A 27,388-nucleotide genomic window follows, 5' to 3' on the forward strand; every position below is an offset into this window, starting at 1 on the left:
ATTTTCTAGCAGTCTTCAAAATACGAAAAAATGAAAAAAAATACAAAATCCTTAGTGGTGTTTCTTCTCCCTTTACTAAGAAAGATAAGAGGATTGTGTCTTCCAAGTACAGGGTAAGCGTTAATTGCGAGAGGGAAAAAAACAGACAAAAAACAAAAAAACAAAAACAAAAACAAAAATGAAAACAAAAAAATAAAAAAATAAAAAGGGCGAGACAAAAAACAGTTGAGTTGTCTCAGTCTTTGCTACGTTGGCCGTATCAAGGTTGACTTGTTAAATTGTGTGTTGAATTCTCAAAGTTAGTGAAGCCACAAATCCCAAGCAACCAAAATAACCATTCAATTCAAACCTTGACTAATAGACTTCTTCCGCCTTTTGTCTCCTTCTCCCAACCCCTTCCTCTCTCTATATATATAGACCATCAAACAACCCCAAATATCACTCATCAAAGCCTAAATCCATTCACCACACAAAAACATCGCAACCTGATCACACTAGATTCTCCTAAGCCTAACCCTTGAAAAGTTTCAATACGAAAAACTAATTAGCCACAACAAAAGTTAATTAAGCATACATGTCAACCCTTCAAGCATCAAGTGTGATGTCTTCATCCAGTTATCTTTCCTCATGTTGCCGGAGAGGGATGATCAGAGGGGCAATCAATGTACCAACACTCCGGACAACTCATCTCTCACTTCCCAACCTCTCCACCAGAGGCTTGGTGGAGGAATTGGAGTTGAGAAGTGGTTACACAAGTACAAACACTACCCACATTGAAAAGCATTCCAACTCTCCCAAAAATACAAGATTTGATACTAATGCTGCGGATCCTATGGTGATGGTTAAGCTTTACGAGATCATGGAGGCCGTTGCAGACAGAGTGGAGATGCATAAGAACATGGGAGAGCAGAGAAACAACTGGAACAGCCTACTTTTAACATCCATAAACGCAATTACACTTGGTGCTGCAACCATGGTTGGTATTGCAGCTTCAGGTGCTAATGTTGGTGCCCCTTTAATGGGACTCAAGCTGTCTTCTACTGTGTTGTATTTGGCAGCCACTGGGATGTTGTCCATCATGAACAAGATTCAACCTTCCCAACTTGTTGAAGAACAGCGAAACGCTGCAAGGTTGTTTAAGCAGCTCCAAAGCCAAATTCAGACAACCATGTCCACTGGCACACCCACAGTCGTTGATGTGAAGGACTTTATGGACAAAGTTTTGGCTCTTGACAAGGCCTTTCCACTTCCTCTACTAGGCGCGATGCTCGACAAATTCCCATCTACCATTGAACCTGCAGTGTGGTGGCCACAACAGCGACGAAGACAAGCAAAAGGGGTTGGTAGGAATGGATGGAATGGAGAATTGGATGAGGAAATGAGAGAAATAGTTGGGGTTTTGAAGAGGAAGGACAAAGCAGATTATTTGAGGTTGGGTGAGAAAGCCTTGAAACTTAACAGAGTATTAGCCATTTCTGGTCCTTTGCTGACAGGCGTAGCAGCTATTGGCTCTGCTTTTGTGGGATCTCCTTCTCATGGTTCATGGGCTGCGATGCTCGGTATTGTTGGTGGTGCTTTGGCAAGCATTGTGAACACATTAGAGCATGGTGGGCAAGTGGGAATGGTGTTTGAGATGTACCGGAGCAATGCCGGTTTCTTTGAGCTCATGGAAGAGTCTATTGAATCTAATTTGAGTGATAGAGAAGTTGGGAGGATAGAGAACGGGGAGTTGTTTGAAATGAAGGTGGCTTTGCAGCTGGGAAGGAGCTTATCAGAGCTAAAGGATCTAACTGCTTACTCAAGAAAGGGAGAGGTGACGGAAGAGTTCGCAAGCAAACTTTTCTGATACTCCAGTGGTTCATCTACAGTACTTGTGTTAAAAATTTTGTAGTACATTCTTGTGCTATCTAACACTAACAATTAATGTCTATAAATCAGCCCATAGAATAGGTAATTGGATTCATTCAATATTCAATGTATTGACATCTTATGAAAATTGAATTATTCCATTGTTTTAACTTGCCATTCAAACAATTCCAAAGGCAAACAACAGTGAGTATGGAGCTATATTATAAAAAATGTATATGTGGGAAAATTTTAGTTCTCATGCCCATTAAAGATGAGTCAGACATTGAGCAACAAATGTTGTATATAATAATCACAACTACTGTCATTTTAAAAATAAGAATAAGCTGTGATACGTAACCCCAACACTTCAACTAAAGAGAGAAGTGGTGGGCAAGTGTTAATGGTGTTTGCGATGTATCAGAGCAATGTCTGTTTCTTTAAGGTCATGGAAGAGTCTATTGAGTCATCAAATATTACTGAAAGATAATATAATTAAAACTGTCATTTTGAAAATGAGGTATGGTGATACACTCGCCCAACACTTCAACTGAAGTATTGGGCCGCCGAAAGAATGCGGATTATGTGATTTCTCTCATGGGGCCCAAAACTTCAATTGTAGTTGTAGACTTGTAGTGTTGGGCTGAATGTTTGCTCGTGGAATGGAACAACAAAACCTAAGATGTGAGAAGATTTGTAAACCCAATGATATTAATTAAATCATTGGAGTGTTTAATATGGTGGTTAACCAATAGTAACTGATAAGTTTTATAATTACGCATGCGTATGTAGATTGAATTTCTCCATCATTTTTCTTATCTTTTTCTATTAATACTTATTGTTACATACAAAATGTGCAAAAACCTTCTTGATATTTAAAAAAAAAAAATCTGTATTATTAAAATTTATCAAATAAAGATATTTTCTTAATTTGAAGATTGAAATAGTTAAAATACCTTTAAAATAAAATAAAATAATTCTCCCTAAAAAAGAAAAAATAAAAATATAATTTTAGATTTTTATTTATAAAATTGGTGAGAATTGACCAACACATATATTAAGAGCCATTTGCAAACAAAAATGTCAGGCACAATTTTCATACTAAACACTGGGAGTGTTTTGTTCACAATTTTTATAGTCTGGGAGTATTTTGTACACAATTTTTATTGTACTTTTCACTTTTTTAGGTTAATTTTATTGACACTCATTTAGGTTTGACTAAATATCACATTAAAACATTTTTAGAAAATAACTATCACTCACAGTTCAAATGTTTGTTCCGTTTTTTACTTACACTCTAAAAGTTACTTTTCAAATGTGTCAGATAACTTATTATATATAAAATGACAATACTACCCTTCTACTTATCTATTGATTTTAAAAAGTGTTGAAATGACTTGAATATTATTTAACCTTTATTATATAAATTTATAATTATTCTTTATATATATATATATGTATATATATATATATATATATATACCCACCTCCAATTTAAAATTATTCTTTATATATATATATATATATATATATATATATATATATATTTCTCATTATATATATATTTCGTATCAAAAACACCACCTGTTTTCTTTTCTTCACCTTTTCTATATCTTTTTCTTTTTCTTTTCTTTTCTTTTTTATTTTCTAATTTCTTTTTCTTCTTCATTACTGTCGGCAAAGAATTTTTCTTTTTTATTTTATTTTCTTTTCTTCTTATTCATTATTGTCGGCAAAGAAGAGGCGCGGGGAGGCCATTAATGGTTCCTCATCACCGGCTACCACTTTGTCGCCTCTTCTCTCTCAATGCCGGAACCATCAGAGTGTGTATTGATGTGCATATATATATGGACATGTAGTTTCACTGCAATTTTTGCACAATTTTGTTTTTCCTGGTCAAACCCAAGTATCAGATTTGAATTGGTCACATGTTGAAAAAGTTCAGTGCCTGCAGATTACCATAGACATTAGCCGGAGATAAAAAATAATAATTCCAACTAATTTCCAGGTCGTCGATAACAGCGACCATGGTCGCTGCACGGTGAAATTTATAGTGAGGGTAAAGGCATTTTAGACCTTTTAATTTTTTGATATTTTATAATAAAAGACATTAAAAAAAATTAATAGTAAAATTGTCTTTTCAAACATTTTTAACAGTGTCATTAATAGAAAAATTATTTGGAGTCTGAATAATAATAATTTTTGAACAATGTTTCTATATAATAATTGGTCAAACTTAAAGTGATGCCCGTGAAATTAATCCTTTGTTTATTTTATCCTAATAAAAGAAATTAAAAAAATCAGTAATTTGAGAAAGTAGATGTCCTGTAAACGAATAAACTAAAATTAAAGGACCAATAAGAAAATTTAGTCTTCTGAAGTTGGGAAGAAAAATGGACGCCCATTCAGTTTCTCTGTTAACACTTGCCAGTCTTTTCTTCTTCTTTTTCCCTGATCTTTCTACTCTAGCCCTCTCTTTAATTCCGCAAATCCCATCTTATGATAACAACTCAGACACTCCTCATCACTACCGTTAAAATTTCCAATCTATCATCGTAAACCTCTATGATCTGAATTCTCCGCCGCCGCCGTCAATATGATTCAACTTCTCTTCGCGTTGATAGTGGCCGAGATGGGTCTGATAATCATGTTCGTGTTCAAAACCCCCCTGAGGAAGCTGGTGATCATGACTTTGGATCGGCTGAAGCGCGGTCGTGGACCGATTGTTGTGAAGACCGTCGCTGGGACGGTGATCGTTGTGATGCTGTCGAGTGCTTACACAATGATGAATATCAAGAACCGTTGGATCGAGGATGGTGTCGTTAATCCGACGGATCAGGTTCTCATGGCCAAGCATCTTCTCGAAACCTCTCTTATGGGTACAAACAATTCTTCTATTTCTTACATTTATACACATATACGAAATATGTATGTATAATACATAGTATAAATTTGCATTTACATAGTATAATACATAGTATAAATTTGCATATGCGTAGTTCGTTCTGAATCTATAGTTGGGTAACAATGTATAATTGTTGCAATTTATAGGCATGTCGATGTTAATTTTGTGTGTATGGTTCAGATAATTGTGTCTGCAAAATGTGATTTATTGTCCCTATCCGTACATTAAACTGGATCTTGTGGAGAAGTTTGTTACCTTAATCTTAATTCAGAACTTAACAAAAATATGAGAAGATAACCCTAATCTCTGGTAGCTAACTTGAATCTCTTTTAGCTATTTGCAATTTTTTTGAATTGGTGTGGAGTGTAAATTTGCTAAGTTGATCATGTGATTAGAGGGTATAATTTTGGAGAAAGTTAGAAATTTTTAGTAGTAGTGTCTGTGTAGCCAAGAACCAAGAAGGAAAAAGAAGTTACATTAGGAGTTGATTTCATATAAAGGTGGTTATCGCCGGTATATACCACCTTGAAGAAAAGTTACATTAGGAGTTGCCTATATATTTAAAGCATTTTCAATTAGGATTTAGTTCATAGTTTACCAAAAAAAGAAGGTTTGGGTTAACTATGATAAACATGAACTGTGTAACTACAGGAATATGAAAATCTGAAGCTGTGAGTTTAACAAGCTATTCTGCCATTGTGCAGCTTTTGGAAGGTAGATTATTCGATTGTATTTTTTCCTCCTTTGTTTAATAGTTTTGACGTTTCAATGTTAAATAACATTAGTGACACATTTTCTGATGTTTTACAAATTTGTTGGAGTTAACGTCATTGTGATATGTGTTGTCAATTATATACTGAGCACTTGTCCTTTTTTTATCTTTTTTCTTTTCCTTTTATGATCATTGTGACTTGTATCCTCCATATATTGTAGAAACCTTTTTTTTTTTTTTTTTTGCTTGTTCTGTGAAACTTTGTTCTTCCCTTTTGGATGGAGTAATTTGTTCTCCTTGGAATAGCCCTTTTCATTCTTTCTTACATTCCTTCTTTCTTAAGTTCTGAATGAATGTGAAAATGCAGAATGTTTAGGTTGGGTGGATGATTAGAGGGTATACTTTAGTGGAATAATATTGAAAAAAATTCCCCTGGTAAGCTAAGCTTTAAAATATCATCTCAACTTAGAACAAGTTTCTCCTTCAAATGAACCTCATATTGAAAAAAGAAATTTCTTACTTATTTTTAAGGTTGTAACTAACTTATTTTTAAGGTTGTAACTAACTTGAATGAACCTCATATTGAAAAAAGAAATTTCTTACTTATTTGGATTTCCCCTTTCATTTTGAATTTTCTTTTGTTTTTCATTCAATATCAGATATATAGAGATGACCACGAGAAAAGAAATTCTCATTTGAACATGTACCATATTTATCTATACTCTAAGAAGCACGAACACGGATATGGGACACGGATACGACACGACACTTACACAGCGACATGGCAAATCCAAAAAAATTAGGATACGGACACGGCGAATAGTGTATATATATATATATATATAATGTAGTACTTTAAAAATTACTTAGTGTTACTAATTTTCATGAACTTCACAATAAAAAAAAAACACAAATCATAACTCATAACTAATAAACTATAAAAGAACAATGTTGTAGAATTATAAAACCAAATAAAAAATAAGACATTAGAATAATAACTAGCATCATTTAATCATCATTGCAATTTTACTCCAAATACAAAAGCATAGACAGAAAGGACTATTAACATTCATGACTTTACTGTTAGCACTTAACATTCACAAAAACCTAAAGGCTAGTCCCAAAAAAAAATACAAAAACAAGTCAGTGTACTATCATCTATTCACATCCATCATTTGACCTAGGACTTTTACCATTTACAATACCAAAAGGCTAGTACAAAAAAAAAAAAAAAAAAAAAAAAAAAAAAAAAAAAAGAACATATCAGCATTCAAAAAAAAAAAAATTTCCAGAAGTGTCCATGCCGTGTCTGTGTCCGTGTCTGCAGAGTGTCCGTGCCGTGTCCGTGCCGTGTCCGAAAATTCAAAAAAAATAAAAAATTCAGACACGTTTTTTGGCGTGTCCAACACGTGTCGGGGCGTGTCCGACGCGTATCCGACACGGATTCTTCGCCCATTTTGGAGTGTCCGTGCTTCCTAGTCTATACTTGTGACTATTGTGAAGTATCATATTGTTATTGCCTTCCATTACTTATTTATTTTTTTATGTCTACATTTCATATTGAGAATAAACATCTGTTAAAGTCCAAAAAAAAAAAAAAGTTATAATTTGGGCGATGACATTGGTGGAACATCTTGTCTTCATCTTTACTTGATGCTAGATATACCAACTTGCACCACTTACTTTGCTGTCAAATTCCGTGTTCAGATGCAAGGCTTTAATGTTTCATTGATTTGTCATGCATCTTGTTACTTCTCTCATCCATATCTCAATTTTGAGATGTAGGACTAGGTTTGTACTAACCTTGTCAGTACATGATAAAGTTAATTTCAAAGTTAGATAATATGCTTCCTCGCATCGTTTAACCATCTCTTAGTGCATGTGATATTCGGTGTGTATACCATTCTCCCAATGAAGTTTTCTTTTAACCCTTTTACCACTACTAAAACTTATGATAAACATATTCAGGCTTCTCCCTATTCCTCGCTCTGATGATAGATAGGCTACACCACTATATCAGAGAACTCAGAATGCGGAGGAAGAGCATGGAGACTGTAAAGAAACAAAACCGAGGTTTTGAGGATGGAAAAACTGGAGGTTTGGAAGAAATCAAAGCCTTGGAGGAAGAGATGATTGCATTGCGGGCGAAGGCAAAGGCGCTGGAGTCAGAACTCGAGGCCAAAACAAAGGAGGCAAACGAAGCAGAAGGTAATGCAGTTGCTCTGAAAAAGCAGTCTGAAGGGTTTCTACTTGAGTATGATCGTTTACTCGAGGACAATCAAAACCTCCATACCCAGTTGCAGTCATTGGATCAGAAATAGTCACTTTTTGGTAGCAAGAAGGTTATGTAAGAAAACCACACCTGTTGCAGCACACAGTCTCTATTACATTTTCCTTAGTATTATGTGTTTTTGTTGATCATAGTTTAGTTGTCATATCAATGCATGATTGCAAGGATTGAGAGAAGATGCGGGGGAGAAAACGAGAAAAATAGTAAAGGAACTAAAATTTGGGTTTATTACTTTGTAATGCTGAAAATTAATTAATATTGTCCAGAAGAATTGTGATATGATTGTTTTACAGTATATCTGTAATAAATGATTTTTTTCTGCTGTTTGACTTCTAATGAAGAGGCCTTTCATGATAGTGATAAATGGGCTATATAAGGATCAATAAATTGTGTGATGGAATTGATAGTAAACCTCCTCAAATTGCTTAACAGTTTATTTGGAATTTGACTGACTCTCTTGGTGCTCATTTATAGGACCTGGTGGGATTGCTCAAATTATGAGCATTGGACTGATAAGGATCCTTTGTTGTTCTGTGTTTGGGTTTCGTTATTTTATTTTGTTTACGTGTTTCTTTGCAGCCTTGCCTTTTGATGGCTACTGTCAACTTTTGGAAGAGGTGTTTCTTGTTGGCTTTGCTTGTGTTTTGGTGATCATATTATTTTACTCGGGGGAAAGAAAAAAAGATAGGCTGGATGGACTTAACGGATATACATATTCAGCCCAACATTCCTTATTGAGTGGCCTTGTCTTGGATTTCATTATGATGATGATATCTATCTGTATATCTCCCGCTCGAAACTTCTGATACAGATAAAGTGTTGAACTACATTTTGTAGATAACTCTGTAACCGTGGACTTTCAAGTTGTCCATGGGTTACGGTTGGGTTAAGGCTTGGAGTTCTATCGTGAATTTATCCGGATGAGCCTAATTTCATGAGGAAACTGCGGCATCTAGGCCGCGTCAATTCAATTTTTACATATGACGGTGTGTTCGTCCAATTTGACCCAAAGAAAACCTTTCTTGCTCTTTCATACCTTTGTTTCTAATGGTGACCCAATTTGCTTCTAGACAACAGGATGCACGTACAGACAATCACGGGATATTTTGCACCAGAAAACTCGAATTGGAGAGACTAGAGCATGTTGAACTAGGGTCGCTCTCATCTCCTTCATTTGAGTCTCAAAAGCCCAAGCTTGTGCTTCGCTTCCTTCCATTTCGCATTGACCTGGTCTTCCATTTGACTAGACAGGAGACCTACATATTGGATCTGATTAGAGGCTGGAGACGGTACATAATGGTATATTTAGAATGATAGACCGTCGTTTTAACCCATCTTTGGACTTCAATTATTTAGAGGGGCGGTGGAAACCGCATGCATAGACCCGGTGCCACCAGCTTACCATGATTGGATGAAGCATTTTGTCCCCCAATTACTTGGAAGCACCAAATAGTAGGTGGAACTATTTGTTTCCTTCTCCGAACTCAAGGATGCGGCTCATGGGAAACACTGGCCTAGCCCATTTGGAGGCGAAAGGTGAGGAGATTAGATGGTTTGCCAAATTTGTTCCTGTCTACTTGCATTGTAGGTGAAGTTCACCGGAGTCGTCAAACCCACGGGTACAAAATTGGTTAATGTGTTATTTACCGGGGTGGGGTAATCATGGTAGGGTTGGAATCTGAAATGAGCTACAAATACACATCCAAAGAACCAAGAGTCCATTAGATAAGGATCTTTAGATCGCAGGACCAAAAACACATGCACTGGGATCAAAATAACCATAAAGAGATTGTGTATCGTACCTCACGCTCACGTGGCTTCTAACAGAGATAAAAGAGAAAGTGGCATTCAATTCTACATGCCTCACCAGAAAGAAATACGAGGTAACCAACGAACAACTTTACATCCCTCACCCAGGTACCGGTGTTTCAGATAACAAGAACTAACAAGGTGAAAGATGTGGTCCACCAGAGATGATCTCATACCATTATACACACGGCACGGCATTTCTATGCACAATTTACATGAAGCAAACAGCAACTTTTGTTATGGTTCATTATATATTTGATAAAAAGGAAGGGAGTACTGAAATATTTACAAATAAACGTATTGTTATGGCAGAGACTGCAGCACCTTCTTAAACAGTATTTGTAAAAACATTCATAACAAGAAGCATATAGAGAAACACGGATTTAAGATCCCTACAGATAAAGTTCACTTATGCTGCTTCTGCAAATCCAAGATAAAGTTCACTTATGCTGCTTCTGCAAATCCAATCCTTAGATTGCCATAATCAAATACGGTGTGGTAGCGACCCATGAAGACATCTCCCAAGATCCTGCATCACAAATTTTTCGTTATTGATAATTGACATCATCACAGACAATCTTAATAAAACAAAACCAGAAAATATTATAGGGCAAGAGAGTACCAGAGAGGTCCACGAGGAGGAGGAATATCCAATGCAACAAAACCACTAATGCATTGTGCCGCGGCACCCTCACCCACCTTGAGTACATACTGATCACACAACCAGGGGAAAATGGCTTTAGTGTAATGACAACTAGTTTCAAACCTTTCCAAGCAACAAAATCATGCTTATGGAAAAAGTTAAAAGAAAGAGGGTGGAAATATGAAGACAACATAGGATTCTCTATCACCTCACTCGTCCAATATTTTTTTTTATACTTTCCTTGTTTCCAAATTAATGAATGCACAAGTTGCTTAACCATTTTTTTCTATATAAAAAACCAGTTGAGATGATTAAAAAAGGAAAAATCACGAAGGGCCTGAAATCAGGGGAATGCTCGAGAATCTACAGGAATCCTAATATAATTAAGAAACTAGAAGTTTGTACCTGCACCATCTATTGAACAGCAAAAGGGTAATACTGTACAATGTGGCAGTGCACAATCATGATCAACAGCAGTAAATAACCAACTAATACTAATTCTTTCAGGACTCAAATCTTATCTGAAGATGTTAAATAAAAGCACAACCTTGAAATAAAGGTAAGAAATTCTCTGGCATGATCTACTGTATTAGATAGGGACATTTGGACAGCAGTAATAATACCTGCTACTGAGCAAATGCTCAGTACATTGTCCTCAGTTCAATTTATCTAAACTAGAACCCAGAGGAAGTTGCACAAAAAAAGTAGCTACCCAACCTAATAAAGCTTCATAAACCTAGATGCCACCACTGAAGAAGAAGACACATACAGACTAAAAAACAATAGATTACTAAAAAAAGGCAAAATTTTAATTAGCACCATACCTCGTCGGGAGAGAGGTCAAAAACTTTGTCACCAATGGTAAAGGAAACACTAGGCATTGAAGACATGCTTCCACAGTCTACAGCTGATTCTCCCATCGGGCTAGGCAGTCGGTCACAAAGCTATAATTATACAAGAGAACTAAGATCAACATGACAAGCGACCTCATAAACATAAAAGAATTGAATCTACGATAAGTAATAACTACTTCACCTCATTGACATAGTTCAATATACGATCTTGTGTCTGATTCTGCCTAAGCTGGTTTTGCATCCACACAACAGTCATTTCACAAGCAGAGCACATAGCATCACTTAGACCAGCTGATTTGCCACCATTCTTCTCATCGACTACACTCTCAATGCCCATGCTATACAGAATACATACAGATCATAGTTAAAAATACGAATCTATTTCCTAACACCAATGATGCAGATGATAAAAGGAGCAGGTTTCCCATATAAAATGATAATTACAAGGAGGTAAAGGAGTAAACATCTTGGAAAAGTGACAGATAAGTTAATCACAAAAGAAAATAACACAATTCTTTGGAGCCTGACCTAACACCATGAGCTCCATCAAAAGTGCATATTCCAATTTGAGAGCATATCTTCTTTGGCGACGTCTGTTAAATATAGTTAAAAGCCAAAAGTCAGGACATTCTTGAATAATACAATACTAACATCGCACCTTCACCAGTTATTGAGTCGTAAAGATTTGATATGAAGCATCAAGATATAAAAATACAAGAGAAACAGCTAGTATTTACCTCTGATATAAGCAAGTCCATAATTGTTTGTCCGTACTGTTGGACTACTGCCTTGCATTCCTGGCTAACAACTCCACTGGCTCCAATGGCATGATTTATCATGGTGACCACTGTCTGCACATATGAAAGAGAGGGAAAGAAATTAAGAAACATATTAATTCACTAGAGAAGATTTTAATAGCATCAATATCACAACCCAAGTGATTTCCAATATTAGTTGACAATTTAAAAGTCGTCTGTCAATAAAACAAAAGAACTTGGGAATTAGCCATTGAAAGCAATAAAATGAAAGGACATATTTGAGAATCAGAAACACAAATAACCGGTAGGAGCAATTAACATGTCTCTCGATATTCGTATTGGCAAAATGGAAGCAACAGAGACTCCACTTTTTACAGCAATTTCAGCATAACAGTTTCCTTGGAAACTGATCTAACAGAACAACCAGATTATACAGCTAAAGATCATCCAACAATGTATTTGTTGACATGCTTTCAAACTAGTAAGTGAAACTATTCAAGATGCATCTCTCTAGTTTGAAACAGTTTATATTTTAATTTTTAACCAATTCCAACCATCCAAAAATCTTTCTCAAACTGAACCAAGACTAAATTGAAACCAACAGAGTAGAATAGAAAGCAGGAGGTGTGCTTCAAAAAATACATAAGAAAACTAAAACTAGTCTGCATGACAAACACTAAAATTAAAGGTTCTCTACAACAAAATTATCTATAATTGCGATGAAGCGATGATAGATCATATTCTCTTTCACAACTTGAAAGAAACCAGGGACCATTAACTAGCAAAAATAACCTATGAAAATACAACAAAAACTCAAAAATTGTAGTGAAATATGAGCCTAGATACAAACCGTGGGACCCGCTAGCAAAGAAGTTCCAGAATCAGCAATTGCGGAACACCCATCACCACAGTACCCTGAATAAAGAGAATGCTAATGTCAAACCACATGATACCACTAGCAACCAATTTTCACCATAAATGCAGGTTTTTTTTTCTTAGATATGGATTTGGTGAAGAGAAGAAGAGTTGTTAAGAACTGTACTGAACATAGAGAAGAAAGAAGAAGGATCGTACCAGTTGGTGTACCATCGATGACAACATCACCCATATCAAACTATCAACAAGATAATAATAAGAGTGAATAAAATTGAAAAAACAACTAAATTGCTGTAAAATAAAAAAAAAATAAAATAAAAAAAGTTTTATGATCAACCTGCCAATAGCCTTTCTGTGTAACTGGCACGTAGGTGTGCTCACCCTTGTAGTGGTTGGGATCAACTCCACCAAACACGATTTCACCACCTTCATCTTCCTCCGCATTTCGGTTGAGCCAAAATGAGAATACTGGATCGTTTATAAGACCTTGTTTGACCATGTTGTACCTGTGACATATCGCAACATTCATCTCAAAGGAAGAACTTTAATATTTTCTAGCATGTCATGATCATTATCAAACTAGTCCTCCAGTTACTAGAGTTGACGATTGTGTTTTAATTTCACACAACCAACCAAAAAATAAATTTTAAAAAAAGGCTACCTAAAGAATTCCCAAAACAAAAAATACATGGCAGTGCAAAATAAGACCTTGTTTGACCATGTTGTACCTGTGACATATCGCAACCCTTGTCTCAAAGAAAGAACTTTAAATATTTCCAGCCTGCCATGATCATTATCAACTAGTCCTCCAGACTAGTTACTAGAGTTGACAATTGTGTTTTAATTTCACCCGACCCACCCAATTAAAAAAAAAAAAAAAAAAAAAAAAAAAAAAAAAAAAAAAAAAAAAACTACCAAAATAATTCCCAAAACAAAAAATATATGGCAGTGCAATACATATTCTTGTTTGAATATACAAGAGCAATCTAGTCAAAGCTTGTGCACACATACCACACTGGGACAGCATTTCCAACTGAGATCTCACGAAATCCAAGTCCAAGTATACCATCAAACTTGGCCACCAAAAATGTGACACTAGGCTCTCTAGTTGCCTCGATGAATTCCTGAAAAGGATAAACAAATTAAGAAACCTATTATTCTAATTAAAATAATGGATCTAACACAATAGAAAAAATGCAAAATTTACCTGATTCTTTACAACTAGATCACCAACTTTGACACTGTCCTGACTAAAGAATCCAGAAATAGCTCCAGTACCATAGTGAATATCAGCAGATTTCCCTGCACGATAGATGGCACCATAAATCTCTTTTATCAAGAGCCCATGGTAAGTAATTACATAAAAGAATACATGATGTTGGGTCATAATTATGCTATATAACTATTATTAATTCATAACTTTTTACAGAGTGATTCTACCACCTTTAGTTTAATTGAACATAATCCTACCACAACTTTTTCTGGAAAGATAACCTAACAACTTTACATAGACAACAATTATGTAATAACAGTTCCATTAGTTACTTCTCCTCATCCCTAAAAATTTGCATTATAGATAATACAGCATGCACAACTTTCCAGTATAGACAAAACAATGCCGATTAAGACCACTGTAAAAAGGAAGGATGGGGGAAGTGCTTCAGTCAACCAATATCTATAGACAAAAACAAACAATTGAGATTTGCACAGAGATTCGAAGAGAAAGCTTCGCTGGCTTCTCTTTTACATAATTAATGATATTAAGGAGAATTGCAAGATAAAATTATCAGCCAACAGAATAACAGGTCTTGTAGAACCTGAAATGCATGACATGGAGGACGACCTAATTCCAAAATTCATCAGAATGTCGCAATACTGATAGATAGAGATAAGTACGGTGTAAGCACAAACGATAAAAATCTTGAAACCCCATTTTTATATCTTCCTCAAATAAGGAATGATTGCAGTTATGCTCGTTGACAACAGTTCCATGAATTTATTGATCATCTACTACTCTCATACATCCAATATCCCCGCCCAAAAAGACAAATGTAAAGAGAAAACGTCCAATCTAAGACACCAGTACGAATGCAAAATCTGACAATGTGGGTAGAGAACAATTTCTCCGTTGCACTTAAGCTACACAGTTAATGATTTACAAAAATTAAAAGTTCAATAGTCATGCCACACACAACATAGTAGAATACACCACATACAGCTGTGAAATTGCAAAAAACAACAGAAAATCTATTGCATCTGCATCTCAAAGAGGACAACACTCTATAATAAACCATATTTAGATAACTTAAATTCACAGATAATTTGAAATTAATAAGCAGAAAACAGATTCTTGATTCTTGCAACAATCAAGTTCCTAGGTACGTGTATTTAAGGTACACAGACTAAAATGTAAACAATAATATAATAGGGACAGTGAACAAACCATTCTTCTTGTAGGTACTTGATTGGCTTGACTTGTACTTGGAATGGAAATAGCATGCAACCTACACCAAAATGCATGGTGGTTGTGATATTATTTGTAGCCTCCAAATATTTTCCATTTAAAAGAAAATTACTTCATCTAATTTACTTCATCATATAACGCAGATGCGTAGAAACTTACAGAGAAATAGCACTTTGCTGACGGCACCCAGAGATTAGAGCTCCCTGTATCAAAGATTACAGTGAACTTTTGAGGGGGTGTCCCAACACCAATCTCACCAAAGTACTGAGCATCCATGTAATTCTTCAGCGCTACAATATCAGTATCTCCAGACTCCCCAAGATTACCTCGGAGATGATACTTCCTGATAGAAGCTCTTAAAGACTCCCCTTCCTTAGACTCAAGCTGGGCAGCAAGCCGGTTGTTTTGATCAAATTTCTTCTTTTTCAGTCCAATTCTTACTAACCCATCACTGGAGACAGAGAATGCCAGGGGAAACAAGAGGGATGACAAAAACAGAGACACTAGAACGGCTTTTGATTTGATACCCATTTTGACCTGTAAGTTCACCTCGTAAATTTAGTTAATGAAGAACAGTCAAACAATTTGGAATAAACACAAAATCAAACCATTAGAATGAAAAAATGCCAATAGCTGATTCAGAACTTCTACTTTGATAAGTTCATCTCGTAAATTTAGTTAATGAAGAACAGTCAAACAATTTGGAATAAACACAAAATCAAACCATTAGAATGAAAAAATGCCAATAGCTGATTCAGAACTTCTACTTTGACATTGTAAACTAAGGTAGTAGAAGCTCATATCATCTAAGCAATGAATAAAATTTGATCGTAAGTTGAACTTCTATGACACTATAGGACGTTAGTGCTGCTTTGGAAAAGTTTCAGTTGGGAAAAAATTATTGTTTCCTCAAGAAGTATTCGATGGAATAAGACAAACTTTCAACAAATTTCAAAGCCACCATTGGATTAATTGGAACCTCAAAGGCAAAATAAAAGAAAATACTCTACAAAAAAATTGCAGATACCTATTTCAATTTAAATATAGGGTGCTTAAACGAAACAAAATTTATACCATAATTTTGCTAGCTGATAAAAGGAGGAAAAGAATGGACGATCAATAATTGATTTTTTATTCTTCAAGTTGTTCATTTTTTCCCAACATGAAAATCATTATCAAGGAATTTCAGAAGTTGTATAAAGCTGGGCTGAGTGAATGTTCTTGTTTACAAACAAGATGAAATTATAAGATTTCAAGTTGCTAATTACTTCAATTTCTTCTTAACAGATCATCTAAACAGACCATAAGTTAAGGGGTGAAATCCCAATAGAGTATACAAAAACTAAACCATAATCAACTATCAAACAAATGATCAGATTTTCAATAGCCTAATAAGAAAAGCGAATACCCAAAAGTCAAACGCGATGTCATCGATACAATTATTAACCATAATCAGAAGGTAAAACCTAAGCCCTAGACAAGAAAAAAGAAATTGAAACAAAAACAATAGATCATCAAACAATTACAGATTCCAATTTGAAGAACACATAACCTATGGTCTCGGACTTGTGCAAAAACAAACCGAAACACTACAATTAAATAACATAAACACAATATCAATCCACAATTTCTGAGAATAGAAGAAGATAATCAACATATCTCACCGATATATCGATCGATAGATTCGTAGAACCGAGTAGAAAAGAGAAGAGGAAAGTAGACCTAAAAGATGACTATAGACACAAAATATAGTGTTCGCTTAGAGAGAGAAAGAAAGAGACAAAGAAACTACCTTTCACACCCGACACGCCAAAGCTCAGCTACCCGTCCTCGAGAGGGTAATCGAATATCTTGCGAGTTGTATTTATATGAGAGACTCAACAAAGTCTTTCAGATCCTGATCGTTAAATTTTCGGATGATTTCGATCTCAACCGTGGATTTTAATAAAAGGTCGCTTTCGCGAATAAAACTAAACAAAATCACATTATCAGGTGATTGGCTACTTCGCGGGCTAGAAGAAGGAGGACTGGTGCAAATCACAGCCGTACGAATTTTTGATGGACGGTGATTAGCATATAAAACAGAGGCAATTTAATGTGATGATAATGACGAATAAAGTGAGACCGAGAGAGAAATAGACACGAGAAGATTGTGGTGGCGCGTTACAACCAACTACTTACGTGTCAGTGAAGCATGCTCGTTGCTCAGCTTAGCACGCGACAGAACCATTCTTCTTATGGAAGTTTGTGCCAGCGGGGTTAATGCTTATTGTGGGGTTAGGTCCACGGTTAGGGAAGCACTTTGGGCGGCCCAACCCGAATCCAGCCCAAACTCAACCCAAGCTCTGCAAAATTTTGACAACCATTTCTACAAGGACTCTGTTATTAGCCTAATAGTATACTAGCCTACAAAGGCTATTTTGGTATACTAGGAATGAAAGAAAAAAAACATGATAAAATTAAGGGCTAGTTTGGTATAGTTAAATAAAATAAAGTAGGAATAAAATGAATAGAATGGAGTGAAAATGGTCCATTCTCATTCTCATATTTGGTTGCATAGAAAAATATCATAAAATTTATATATATATATATATATATATATGTATATATAGTCGACGTTTCATCAAATGTTTTTTTTTTTTTAAGTGTGAATGAAATAGTCATTCCTTAGTTAGAAAATGGAATAAATTAGTGGAAATCATCATTCTTGGAGAATGGGCAAGAATTATCATTCCAACTTTAAAATTAGTTACCAAACTAAAGAATGAAAACAAAAGTATTCTATTTCCGCTTTATTTGATTCCATTCACTTACACCAAATATGACATAATTATAAGAAAAAAAGAAAGAAAATGAAAAGAAATGATAGTGTTAACTTTCATTGCATTTGGTTGATTAATGAAGAAAAACAAAAAAAGAAAATGATAATAATCATATTTGGGATAGAAAGAGAAATAAACTATTTTACTAATTTACAACTATACCCTCTTATATTACAAATTTATATATTAAGCACGCAATTTATGAATATGATACCCATATACTTTTTTTCAAGTTAAAGTCAATTGCACATATAAACATAAACTATTTATTTTTTCATAACATTTATTAAAAAAAAAATTAAAATTTTGTAAAATATTCATTGTAAGCTCCTTTTAAGTTATCCACAACCTTAAGCAATCCTTTAAAAATTCAAGTATATCCATTTAATAAATGGAATACTCCTACCCAGTTGACCCTTTTGCCGTAAATCCAGGCATTCCAAAATGGGCACCCAATTTCATCTACAGACTTTTCAAGAAAGTTTAATATATTTATGTAAAGAAGACCAAATATCATTTAGTTGTTGCCAAAAATAATATTAAAAATAAATATCATCTATTTGTTAAGATTAGATACCGTTCTTCTCCAAACTCTAACTCAAAATAATAAAGACTATATATTAAGAAACCTATCTAACCTATTGAAAATAGAGAACATTATATATATATATATATATAGATATAGAGACCACCATTGAGACAATAGTGTTTGATTTACCTAAACATTAGGTTGTAAATTTTGGTGCCTTTCAGGAAATTCCACATTCACCAAAGTGAGTAAAACATGACTTAAGATTCAAGTGTAATTTTAATTTTATTTTAAGGATAAATTTGGTATTATAAAAATTACATTAGCCTCTCCCTCCGTTTCCTCCCAATTTTGGAAGGATAGCAAAAGTTACCTTTTAAGCTCTACTCCCTCCTTCCAAATTCCAAAACCTTCCATTCCCTTTTCTTTCTTTCCAACCTTTTATTCCACACACAATTTTTTATTCCTCTCCATTACCTTTCTTTTCTTTTCCTCTCATTTCCACCAAACTGGGCCTAAAAGTTGGAGTAAGACTCATCAATGGCACTTCAGGCCATCAATGGCCTCGGTGTATTCGATGCTTGGGTTAGGCACATTGGCTTGACCATCAGTTTTCTTAGGTTGAACTTAGGTTGAAAATTCTTAACCTCAAATATAGTTTGGAACCCAACATGAACCCGAATTTTAATATTATTTTTATACACATTATGATTCACTTTTTCTTTTCTTTTTCAATTTTCTTTGTTTAGATTTTAATTTATTGCATGTTAATACTTTGAAAATTTATTTTCTTAAGAATTTGCTTGTAATTTTTTATAAATTCGTTTTTTTTTTTTTTTTTTTTAAATGTACTTAGGTCACTTTAATTTTTTAAGTGGAGAATATATATATATATTTTTTCTTCTTAGTTAGTACTCACACACACATGCCTTAACTGAGACTTGAACCCTTGATCTACCTTTGGGAAGTAGGATCTGGTACTGTTAGGCCACTGACCTGATTTTTTTTAAAAAAAATGTGCTTAGGTCACTTAAATTTTTTAAGTGGAAATTGGTTATATAGAAGCTAAATTAAATCGATTTTTCTAATCTGAATTTTTAACTTGAGTATAAAAATTCAAGGATAGGGTGTGATGGGATTGCGTAGTTAGGGTTGTGTTAAAGTCAGACATTTCATATGTCAATTTGGCCCTAACTTGTACCTCCAAGCCACCTAAGTAGTAACTTAGAGTCCTAGTCTATGGCAGGGACGGACCCAAAATATAAGATCGCCGCGTCGGGGGGTGTCAATAGTAATATTTTAAAGTATATAGTTGAAAAAGAGTAAATTAGTAGGATGGGGGGCGGGGGGGCGATAATGAAATCTTTTAGTAATTTCAAGGATGTCAATAGTAATATTTTAAAGTATATAATTGAAAAAGAGTAAATTAGTAGGATATAATAATAATAATAATTAATAATAATAATAATAATAAATCAGGGGGGCAATTCCCCCCTTCATGTCAATGTAGGTCCGTCCATTGTGCATTTGGATTTTAAAAGACTAAAGTGGTTTCGGTTGAACAGGTGGGATATGTGTTGTATTCTATAGAACGGTTTATAACCATTACAAGTGTATTGACTTGACTGTATTATTATGGTGCAATTTGTACTATAGAGGATCTAAACTTTGCTTCAATTAACCTTAAATTTTATGATGGTGGTAAATAATGTTAGATTACATAAATTTTATGATGGTGATAAATAATGTTAGATTACATAAATTTTATGATGGTGATAAATAATGTTAGATTACATTACGATGTCGAACTATGCACCATTTCCGTCATAAGATAGTCACATTCTGACCTTTAAGTTTGAGATCAATTTTTATGATGACATGTTTGACTTTAAATAATAAATATACAATCTATGTTTTTACCGTCACCACACTAGCAACTTAATTGAATACAACGATGAGCGCGTATCCAACGATGGATTCCTTGTGAGACCAAGTATCTTGCAACATGTTCATCTCTCGTATTTTAAGGAAGAAGTGTGAGGTCTTTTTCAATTGGCGTGGTTGTTTTGGTGTTATGGCTGCTACATTTGTAGGCCGGTTTGCAACTTTAGCTCAATTATCTTTGGGCTTTATACGATCCAGTCCCAGCACACATCAACAGTAAATGGCAATCAAGCCCAGCCAAATTTTGTTTTTCAGTAACGTGGTCTAGATTAGTTAGTTGGGTTGGCTTTGTTGGCTGATGGTCTGATGGACTCAATTTGGGCCTGAAGCCCAAACTTAGGTCTAGTTGTGTGATTCTCCCAATCCAAACAGAAGGGTCAATCTTACAAGTTACAAGTTACAACTAATAGAAAAGTTCGTCCCAAGTGGTCTATCTATTCACATTCAAGCACGTGATGGTAAAAAAGTCCTTGTTAACATGGTCGTGCGGTAGTTGAGGTACGGTGCGGCTTCACCGTCCCACGTTTGGTTTTGTCAAATATTATAAGCACATGACTTGTAGTCACAAGTTGACAGCAAAGTGTTATTGAAGTCATTAAATTCAAATTTTCCACATTACAAAGGCAGCTTGTAAACTCTAATTAACCAGGAACTAGGAAACTACTAGTCTACTACACTCTAATTATAAGTTTCTATTTACTATGTACGTACGTATATAAGCAACAATCAGTCTCCAAAAAATAGCTGTCTAGGTTTCAATTGAATCCATTAAGTCGGGAAAGTCCCCTTCGGCCATGTAGATTTCACTTGACTGCATCAAGCTAGCAAGGCCTATTGGCTCTCCTTTCAGCCCTCCAAATTTGGAGAAAAAATGATTATTATCCGTATATACATACATGGATATAGGGTGACGCAATTAAGCTTGTCAAAGTATAGGATTAAATGTAAATTTTTCATAATTGTAACTTAAGTGAATTTTAGGCACTGCATGGAATTAATTTGGTCATGTTAGCATGGCCTATTTTAAAACAAAAAATTCTAAAGTCAGACAATATAAATGGAGAGTTTAATTTAATTATTTTTTACAAACCAAATGGCTACGGATACCCCTATCATTTTCACATATATAAATGTGATATAATCAGAATGCATGTACATATTCAACTCAACTTGTATATCTGTGATTACATACATACAAAAAATAATTTTCGCTGTAATATAATTTTTTCTCCTTATTTGTCTACTGGTTGAGGTTTATCCAGTTCACCAGCCATTTCCGGGTCAAACAAGAATATATATGGCCGAAGTTCTTGACTAATAAAACGAAAATTTACCTCCAAATTGTGCGTCTCTTCCTCTCTCTCTCTCTTTCTTTTCCTTTTTTTTCATCTTAATCTTATTTTGTTGTTTCAGGGGCTGCATTTCAATTCTCTCTCTTGTGATTTAAGAGATCGACATGCAGCTCTTATAAACTCTCTATGTTTCTGAGACTAAAAATGAAAGAAAAAATAAAAGTGATATACAATTATATTAAATAAGTAAACCAATAAAAAAGGTAATGCACTGTGTCTATTTTTCTTTTTTCGTGTATTTACTGAAAATTTGAACAAGAACATTCAAGTGAAACAAAAAAAAAATTATTTTGTGTTCTAAACATTCCTATGTAATTACCACTAAAGGAAAAGGAACAAAAAAAAGAACACGGAATCTCATCCTCACCCACAATGTCGAAGAAACCAAAAACAACTGACAGCATGTTAAAAAGGATAACACGCAACAAAGAAAAAGATTAATTAGATATATGGTTCAATTCTCCAAAAAGCTGCGCGCTAGTACGTTACGTCTTGTTGTTGTTGTTGCTTGTGATGTTGGTGGTACTGTTAGTGGTTGTGGTGTCGACGTTGTTACCGACATTGTTGTTGTTTGAATTGGCACCACCAATGATGGAGGTGATGGCGGCTGCAAGAGCTGCAGTGAAGTTGGGGTCGGCAGTGATAGCGGCAGTGGCTGCACTCACGGAGAGGCGTTGTGCTTGCAACAAATGTGTTGATGGAGCTAACTGGGCCGACCCCATGTCAAGAGGCATATGAAGTCCAGAGAATTTGGATTGGTTGTAGAGGGCTTGGCCTAGTACTTGAGGCAGTTGTGGAGTTGAAAAGGGTAGTTGAAATTGGTTAGGAGATTTTTCCAACTGTAATGGGTTTGGACTCTGGGTAAGGTCTAATGTCACAGTTGGAAATGGTGCTGAAGCTGAAATTGTTGCCATGCTTGACGAGCAAGGGAGGACTGCTCTGGCTAGGAAATTTGGGTTCATTAGCCCTTCTGCGCTTGACATGGACCCCGAGAGCAGCATAGTTGCAGCTGCTGAGGTGGTTGACGCCATGGCCATGGCAGCTGGTGGGAGTGGATGATTATGGGTACCTTCATAAGTTGTTATTAGGATTGTTCGGTCATCGGCACATCTTTGAACCTGCAATGATCGAATTGCCATAATTCATATTAGTCTTAGCTATAACATACTTGATTAAGAATATAAAAGACCCAAATTAATAAAGAATGGGGACTAAGGGGATGTTAGGTCTTAAAACTCTCTCTAAAAACTGCCTTACCTTAATAAAGTTTTCAGAAAATTGTTCTAATAAACGATTCACTAAATAAGTTTTTGAACAATTTTCTAATTTTTTAGTTATTAAAAAACAGAAAACTGTTTTAAAAAAACTAAACAAAGCAGACAAAATTAATGAAAGAGGAAATTAAGGAACATACTTGTTTGCGAACTGGACAACCAACTGCCATGGTGCACCTATAATAAGCTCGAGGACATGGGTTACCTTTTGCCATCTTTTGTCCATATTTTCGCCATTGGCATCCATCAGTGATCTATGAATAATAACATCATATTATTATTTTTCTATAATTGGGATTAGATTTGATTTAAGTTTCAAACAAAAGCCGAAGACTAAAGTATTACCATGGGTGCTTCTGACCGGGCTCGAACTGAGACACGCGCTTTCCTCATGGTAGTAGCCTCCGTTGGTTGACTGATGGTGTTAGAAGTACTAGTGTTCAATTTGGGTACCTTATTAGGGACCCAACTTTCCGATTCCAGGCTGTCTTCTCGACAGATTACTTTTCCATCCCTGCCATTGGCCTTGACCTGAAGTGACCCTGATTGATCAACCGTTCTTTCTTCTGATGAAGAATGAGATGTTTGGTCGACCGTTTGAATTGTTGCACTAGGGCCTAAATCCAAAAACTGTCTTGCCATCATTGCTCCTCCAGCTTCATGTTTCTTATCTTCTGATTTTCCTTCTACCATCTAAATATATTCATAGAAAATCTAATATTAAGATACTTATTTGAATCAAAACCACCACATGCAAATCGGAAATTAGAGAACGTAACCAAAGTGAATTAAATTAAATTAAGTAATTACCTCAAGTCCATGTTTATTTTCGGCTCTCAAACTTTTCTGCTGTTGCGTCAATGTCACGAAATGCGTCTGTAGGGTACTGTAATTGTTGCTAACTTCACTAAGTATCTCTCTCAACCTCTGATTTTCGGCATTCATACTTTCAAGCTCAACGTGCATTTGTGCCAGCTGAAATATATATGATCAGTAAATATATATACACGCACATACATGTTTGTAATATTTATGATTGAACAATAACAATTAATTGTGATATTCTTACCTTAGTACTTTTAGCTCGCTTTTCTTCTGCATCCGATGATATGGATTGATCACTTCTAGCGTTAGCAGTAAGAAGGTGCAAACCAGTCTGAATATACATAAAAATATCCAATAAACAATAAAATTCAGAAGCTAGGAAGATCGATAAAAAATACAAACAAATGAAGGAAAATAAATGTAAAATCATAATAATTCAGCTGAGACGCTTACATTTACATCGAAGCTATTCTTTGGAGCGCCTTCTTTGACATCTGAATTTTCCCTCTTGACACTAATAGTACTAGTGGTCTCATTGATCTTATTCTTATCTGAAAAGAAGTCAACTTCATCCACGACCATCCGATTCTCATCAGAGGATAAGGAAGTAGCTTGGTCTTCCCTGTAGTTAAGATTCATCGGGAATTGGATACCGGAAAGCAATTTGGTCTGTTTCAACCTTGGTGTTAAACTGAGAGTGGCCTGCTTGTTTACGAAGAAACTATTTGGATCAGAATCGAGAGTCAGACCCCATCCCTTGTCCATATAATCAACAATCAACTATTGGAGAGGTGTATATCTGTTTAGAGAGAGAAAGAGATACAAAATGTAGAGAGAGAGAGGGGTGAAGTCTGAAGTCTTTCATAGGTGCAATGGGCACGGCTATAAGAAGGGTTGGGAACGTAGACTGAAAATTGGATTGTGGTGAGAAAGCGAAGGGATGTTGTTTGGAAGTAACGTAAGATGGTGCGTCACGGGTTGACAGGTGGCGGTGGGACCCGGTGGGGAAGAGTTTTTCTTCTGTATTTCGTCAAGACTGAGTTTGACTCGTTCATGCTTCAGAACCAATCAGACGGTAGACAATAAAAAATTAAGGGAAACCAACCGTCCCGAGCAGTGCGGCGCGTTCCACGTGATGAAAATGAAGAGGTTAGAGAAAGAGAAAGTCAACGAATTTGACGGCCCAGCTACACTGGGTGAGATTAACATCGACATGTGATTTAACCCAGTTTTTTTTTTTTTGTAGATGTGGCTCACACCGTGTCACAATTAGCTATGTATACGGGGATGAACCAAGTATTGACTAATTTGGATCACAACCGATGCAGGTGGATCGAGTCAGTCCCATTGAACTTTTCACAATACCTTTCAAATCATTATTATTATGATTATTATTTTTGTTATTGACTATATATATATATATATATATATATATATATATATATATATATATATATCGGTCACATATTCACTTTGTTCATTTGAAGATTCAAACATTTATCTTTCATTTTGGGACAAGGTCCTTATCCAATTTATTAGCGAAATGGTAAAAATTTATAAAAAGAAATGGTATGTAACAATTTCTTTTTTTTTTTTTTAATTTTTTATTTGAGTAGAGACGACCACATCCATAGTATGCACGGGATAATTATCCCAAAAAAAAAACAAAAAATTCTCTCAAAGTAATTTCAAGAAAATACAAACTCCTTTATCTTCAAGAAAAGTAAGTGGTGGAAATTTTAACCATCCCTAGAATATAACAAAATTTTTCCTTCTGAATCATTTTTTATTTTTATTTTTTTCCTCTCTTGATCATTTTTAAATTTTAGCTAAATATAATATACTTTTACTCTGTCTCTCTGTTTTTTTTTTTTTTTTTTGAACTCACACAGATTATTAAATTCTTTTGAAGAAAGTGATCAAATGGTGCACTTTAGTCAAATTGGTTATACATAAATATATTTATATCTTAAGATTCAATACATTCATAAAATTCAACTAGCTTACTGTTTAAAATATTTATCATTCTCCTTGCTAGCTGACCAAGTGCCTAACGACTCTTGGGTCAAATTGACGGTTGGTTGCTTTAATTTGGGTGTTGGTGGTGGCGGTATTCTTTCATTTTGTTTGCCTCCACACACTTTCTTTAAATTGTAAGCCAATTTTCTACATCAAGTGACATACCTTTCTCAACTTCCTGCAATTTTAAGTATTGAATTTTCTGCCCAATTGACATTTCCTTCGTTATTTGTTATTTGGAACAAAAAGATAATATTTGTTTTGTATTCATCTAGAAAAAACTGGTTCATACCTTCTTTTCTTTCAAACAATATCTCAACTGGGACAAATCTTTTCTTCAAACGAGAGATTGAGTGTTCGAGCCTCCTAGAAGGCACGTGTATATACATATTTACTTAACTTTTAAAAAATAATAATAATAATACTTATATTCTATCTCATATGTGAAGATGAACCTTCTCTTTACGGCTGGTATGAAATGAAATAATATCATTGAATTATATGTTTTTTTTATGAAATTAAAAAGTAAATAAATAAATAAACTTACAAGTTTATGTCGGTCAAATTAATTCTAAATTTACTAACGATTTAACCATATCACAACTCACAAGTTCGATTATACATATCAAAGATGTTGTTACTCACACGTCAAGAGAAAACTATTATTCTTTCTTTACCATGACGAGATGGAGGCTGAGATTCTTGTTTCAAAGAAACTTCAACACAAACTACACACATTGGAACAACTTTTGAAATGGGGTCCTAACTAGAACTTTGGATTGGATATAAAGATGCTATTCAATTCATGAAGTATACTTTTGACTAGTCCAATTATGAAACGGATATAATCAATCCATCGTATAATTTTCTAAAGTTTAGCATTAACTAATGGGTTGGACTTAGATGCAGAGAAAACTAATTCTTCTCTATACCATTGTCTTAATTAGAAATTTAGAGACGGAAAAGAGGATGATCAATAAGAAATGAATTAAAGAACTTTCTGTTCAAACATACAGCACAAATCTAGGAAAAAGGAAGTGCAAAACAACAGGTTTCAAATGTGGTTCAAACAAAGTTTCTGTAAACTTATTACTTAGCTGTCTTTGATTGAAACCAGGGCAATATTGATACTAATGTGGCTTACCAAACTAAAAGACTTATTAATTTTATACTGCAAATCCGGAAGAAGAAAAAGTGTAAGGAAAAGTTCTTCAGTCTTTTTCCTTCATTAATTAGTGAATAATGTTAACATTTCTTTGTATTTGAATTGTTGCTAAATTAAATAAAAAACACAAAAAAAGGTGTCACACACACACATTACAAGAATACTTAAATTTTTACTTGGTTCAATAACAATTAGGACTATGTTCAAGATTGTAGAGATTTCATTATGATAATCAAAACGGCACAAATACTGAAAATTCGGAATGAATAAATACCCTCGCACTAGAACAATATATATAACAA

The 27,388-nt window shown here is 34.7% G+C and overlaps 4 protein-coding genes across 4 annotated transcripts; 2 read left to right on the forward strand and 2 right to left on the reverse strand.

The window, feature by feature from the left end:
- Positions 1-397: 397 nt before the first annotated feature.
- LOC132271184 (probable F-box protein At4g22030) lies at positions 398-1,973 on the forward strand. The gene has a single exon (XM_059772519.1). It carries the CDS (start codon positions 575-577, stop codon positions 1,844-1,846), a length of 1,272 nt encoding a protein of 423 aa, XP_059628502.1. The 5' UTR covers positions 398-574; the 3' UTR covers positions 1,847-1,973.
- A 2,269-nt stretch (positions 1,974-4,242) lies between these two features.
- On the forward strand, positions 4,243-8,088 carry LOC132267269 (uncharacterized). The gene is made up of 2 exons (XM_059768391.1): positions 4,243-4,724; positions 7,431-8,088. Exons 1-2 carry the CDS (start codon positions 4,442-4,444, stop codon positions 7,781-7,783), a joined length of 636 nt encoding a protein of 211 aa, XP_059624374.1. The 5' UTR covers positions 4,243-4,441; the 3' UTR covers positions 7,784-8,088.
- A 1,689-nt stretch (positions 8,089-9,777) lies between these two features.
- On the reverse strand, positions 9,778-17,024 carry LOC132267259 (aspartic proteinase A1-like). Its single transcript, XM_059768382.1, has 14 exons — positions 16,949-17,024; positions 15,316-15,693; positions 15,136-15,196; positions 13,900-13,994; positions 13,704-13,816; positions 13,030-13,198; positions 12,891-12,930; positions 12,667-12,731; positions 11,796-11,909; positions 11,587-11,651; positions 11,240-11,396; positions 11,029-11,148; positions 10,184-10,272; positions 9,778-10,090 (listed from the first exon to the last, which is right to left on the reverse strand). The coding sequence occupies exons 2-14, from the start codon at positions 15,685-15,687 to the stop codon at positions 10,006-10,008; spliced, it is 1,545 nt and encodes a 514-aa protein (XP_059624365.1). The 5' UTR covers positions 15,688-15,693; positions 16,949-17,024; the 3' UTR covers positions 9,778-10,005.
- A 4,966-nt stretch (positions 17,025-21,990) lies between these two features.
- LOC132267274 (probable WRKY transcription factor 31) lies at positions 21,991-24,757 on the reverse strand. The gene is made up of 6 exons (XM_059768402.1): positions 24,356-24,757; positions 24,147-24,233; positions 23,888-24,052; positions 23,423-23,770; positions 23,218-23,331; positions 21,991-22,921 (listed from the first exon to the last, which is right to left on the reverse strand). The coding sequence occupies exons 1-6, from the start codon at positions 24,665-24,667 to the stop codon at positions 22,289-22,291; spliced, it is 1,659 nt and encodes a 552-aa protein (XP_059624385.1). The 5' UTR covers positions 24,668-24,757; the 3' UTR covers positions 21,991-22,288.
- Between the last annotated feature and the right edge of the window lie 2,631 nt (positions 24,758-27,388).

Source organism: Cornus florida, unplaced genomic scaffold, assembly GCF_030987335.1.
Source record: "Cornus florida cultivar Cherokee Brave unplaced genomic scaffold, ASM3098733v1 CherokeeBrave_3.0.0_Hap2_Chr01, whole genome shotgun sequence".
Taxonomy (NCBI): domain Eukaryota; kingdom Viridiplantae; phylum Streptophyta; class Magnoliopsida; order Cornales; family Cornaceae; genus Cornus; species Cornus florida.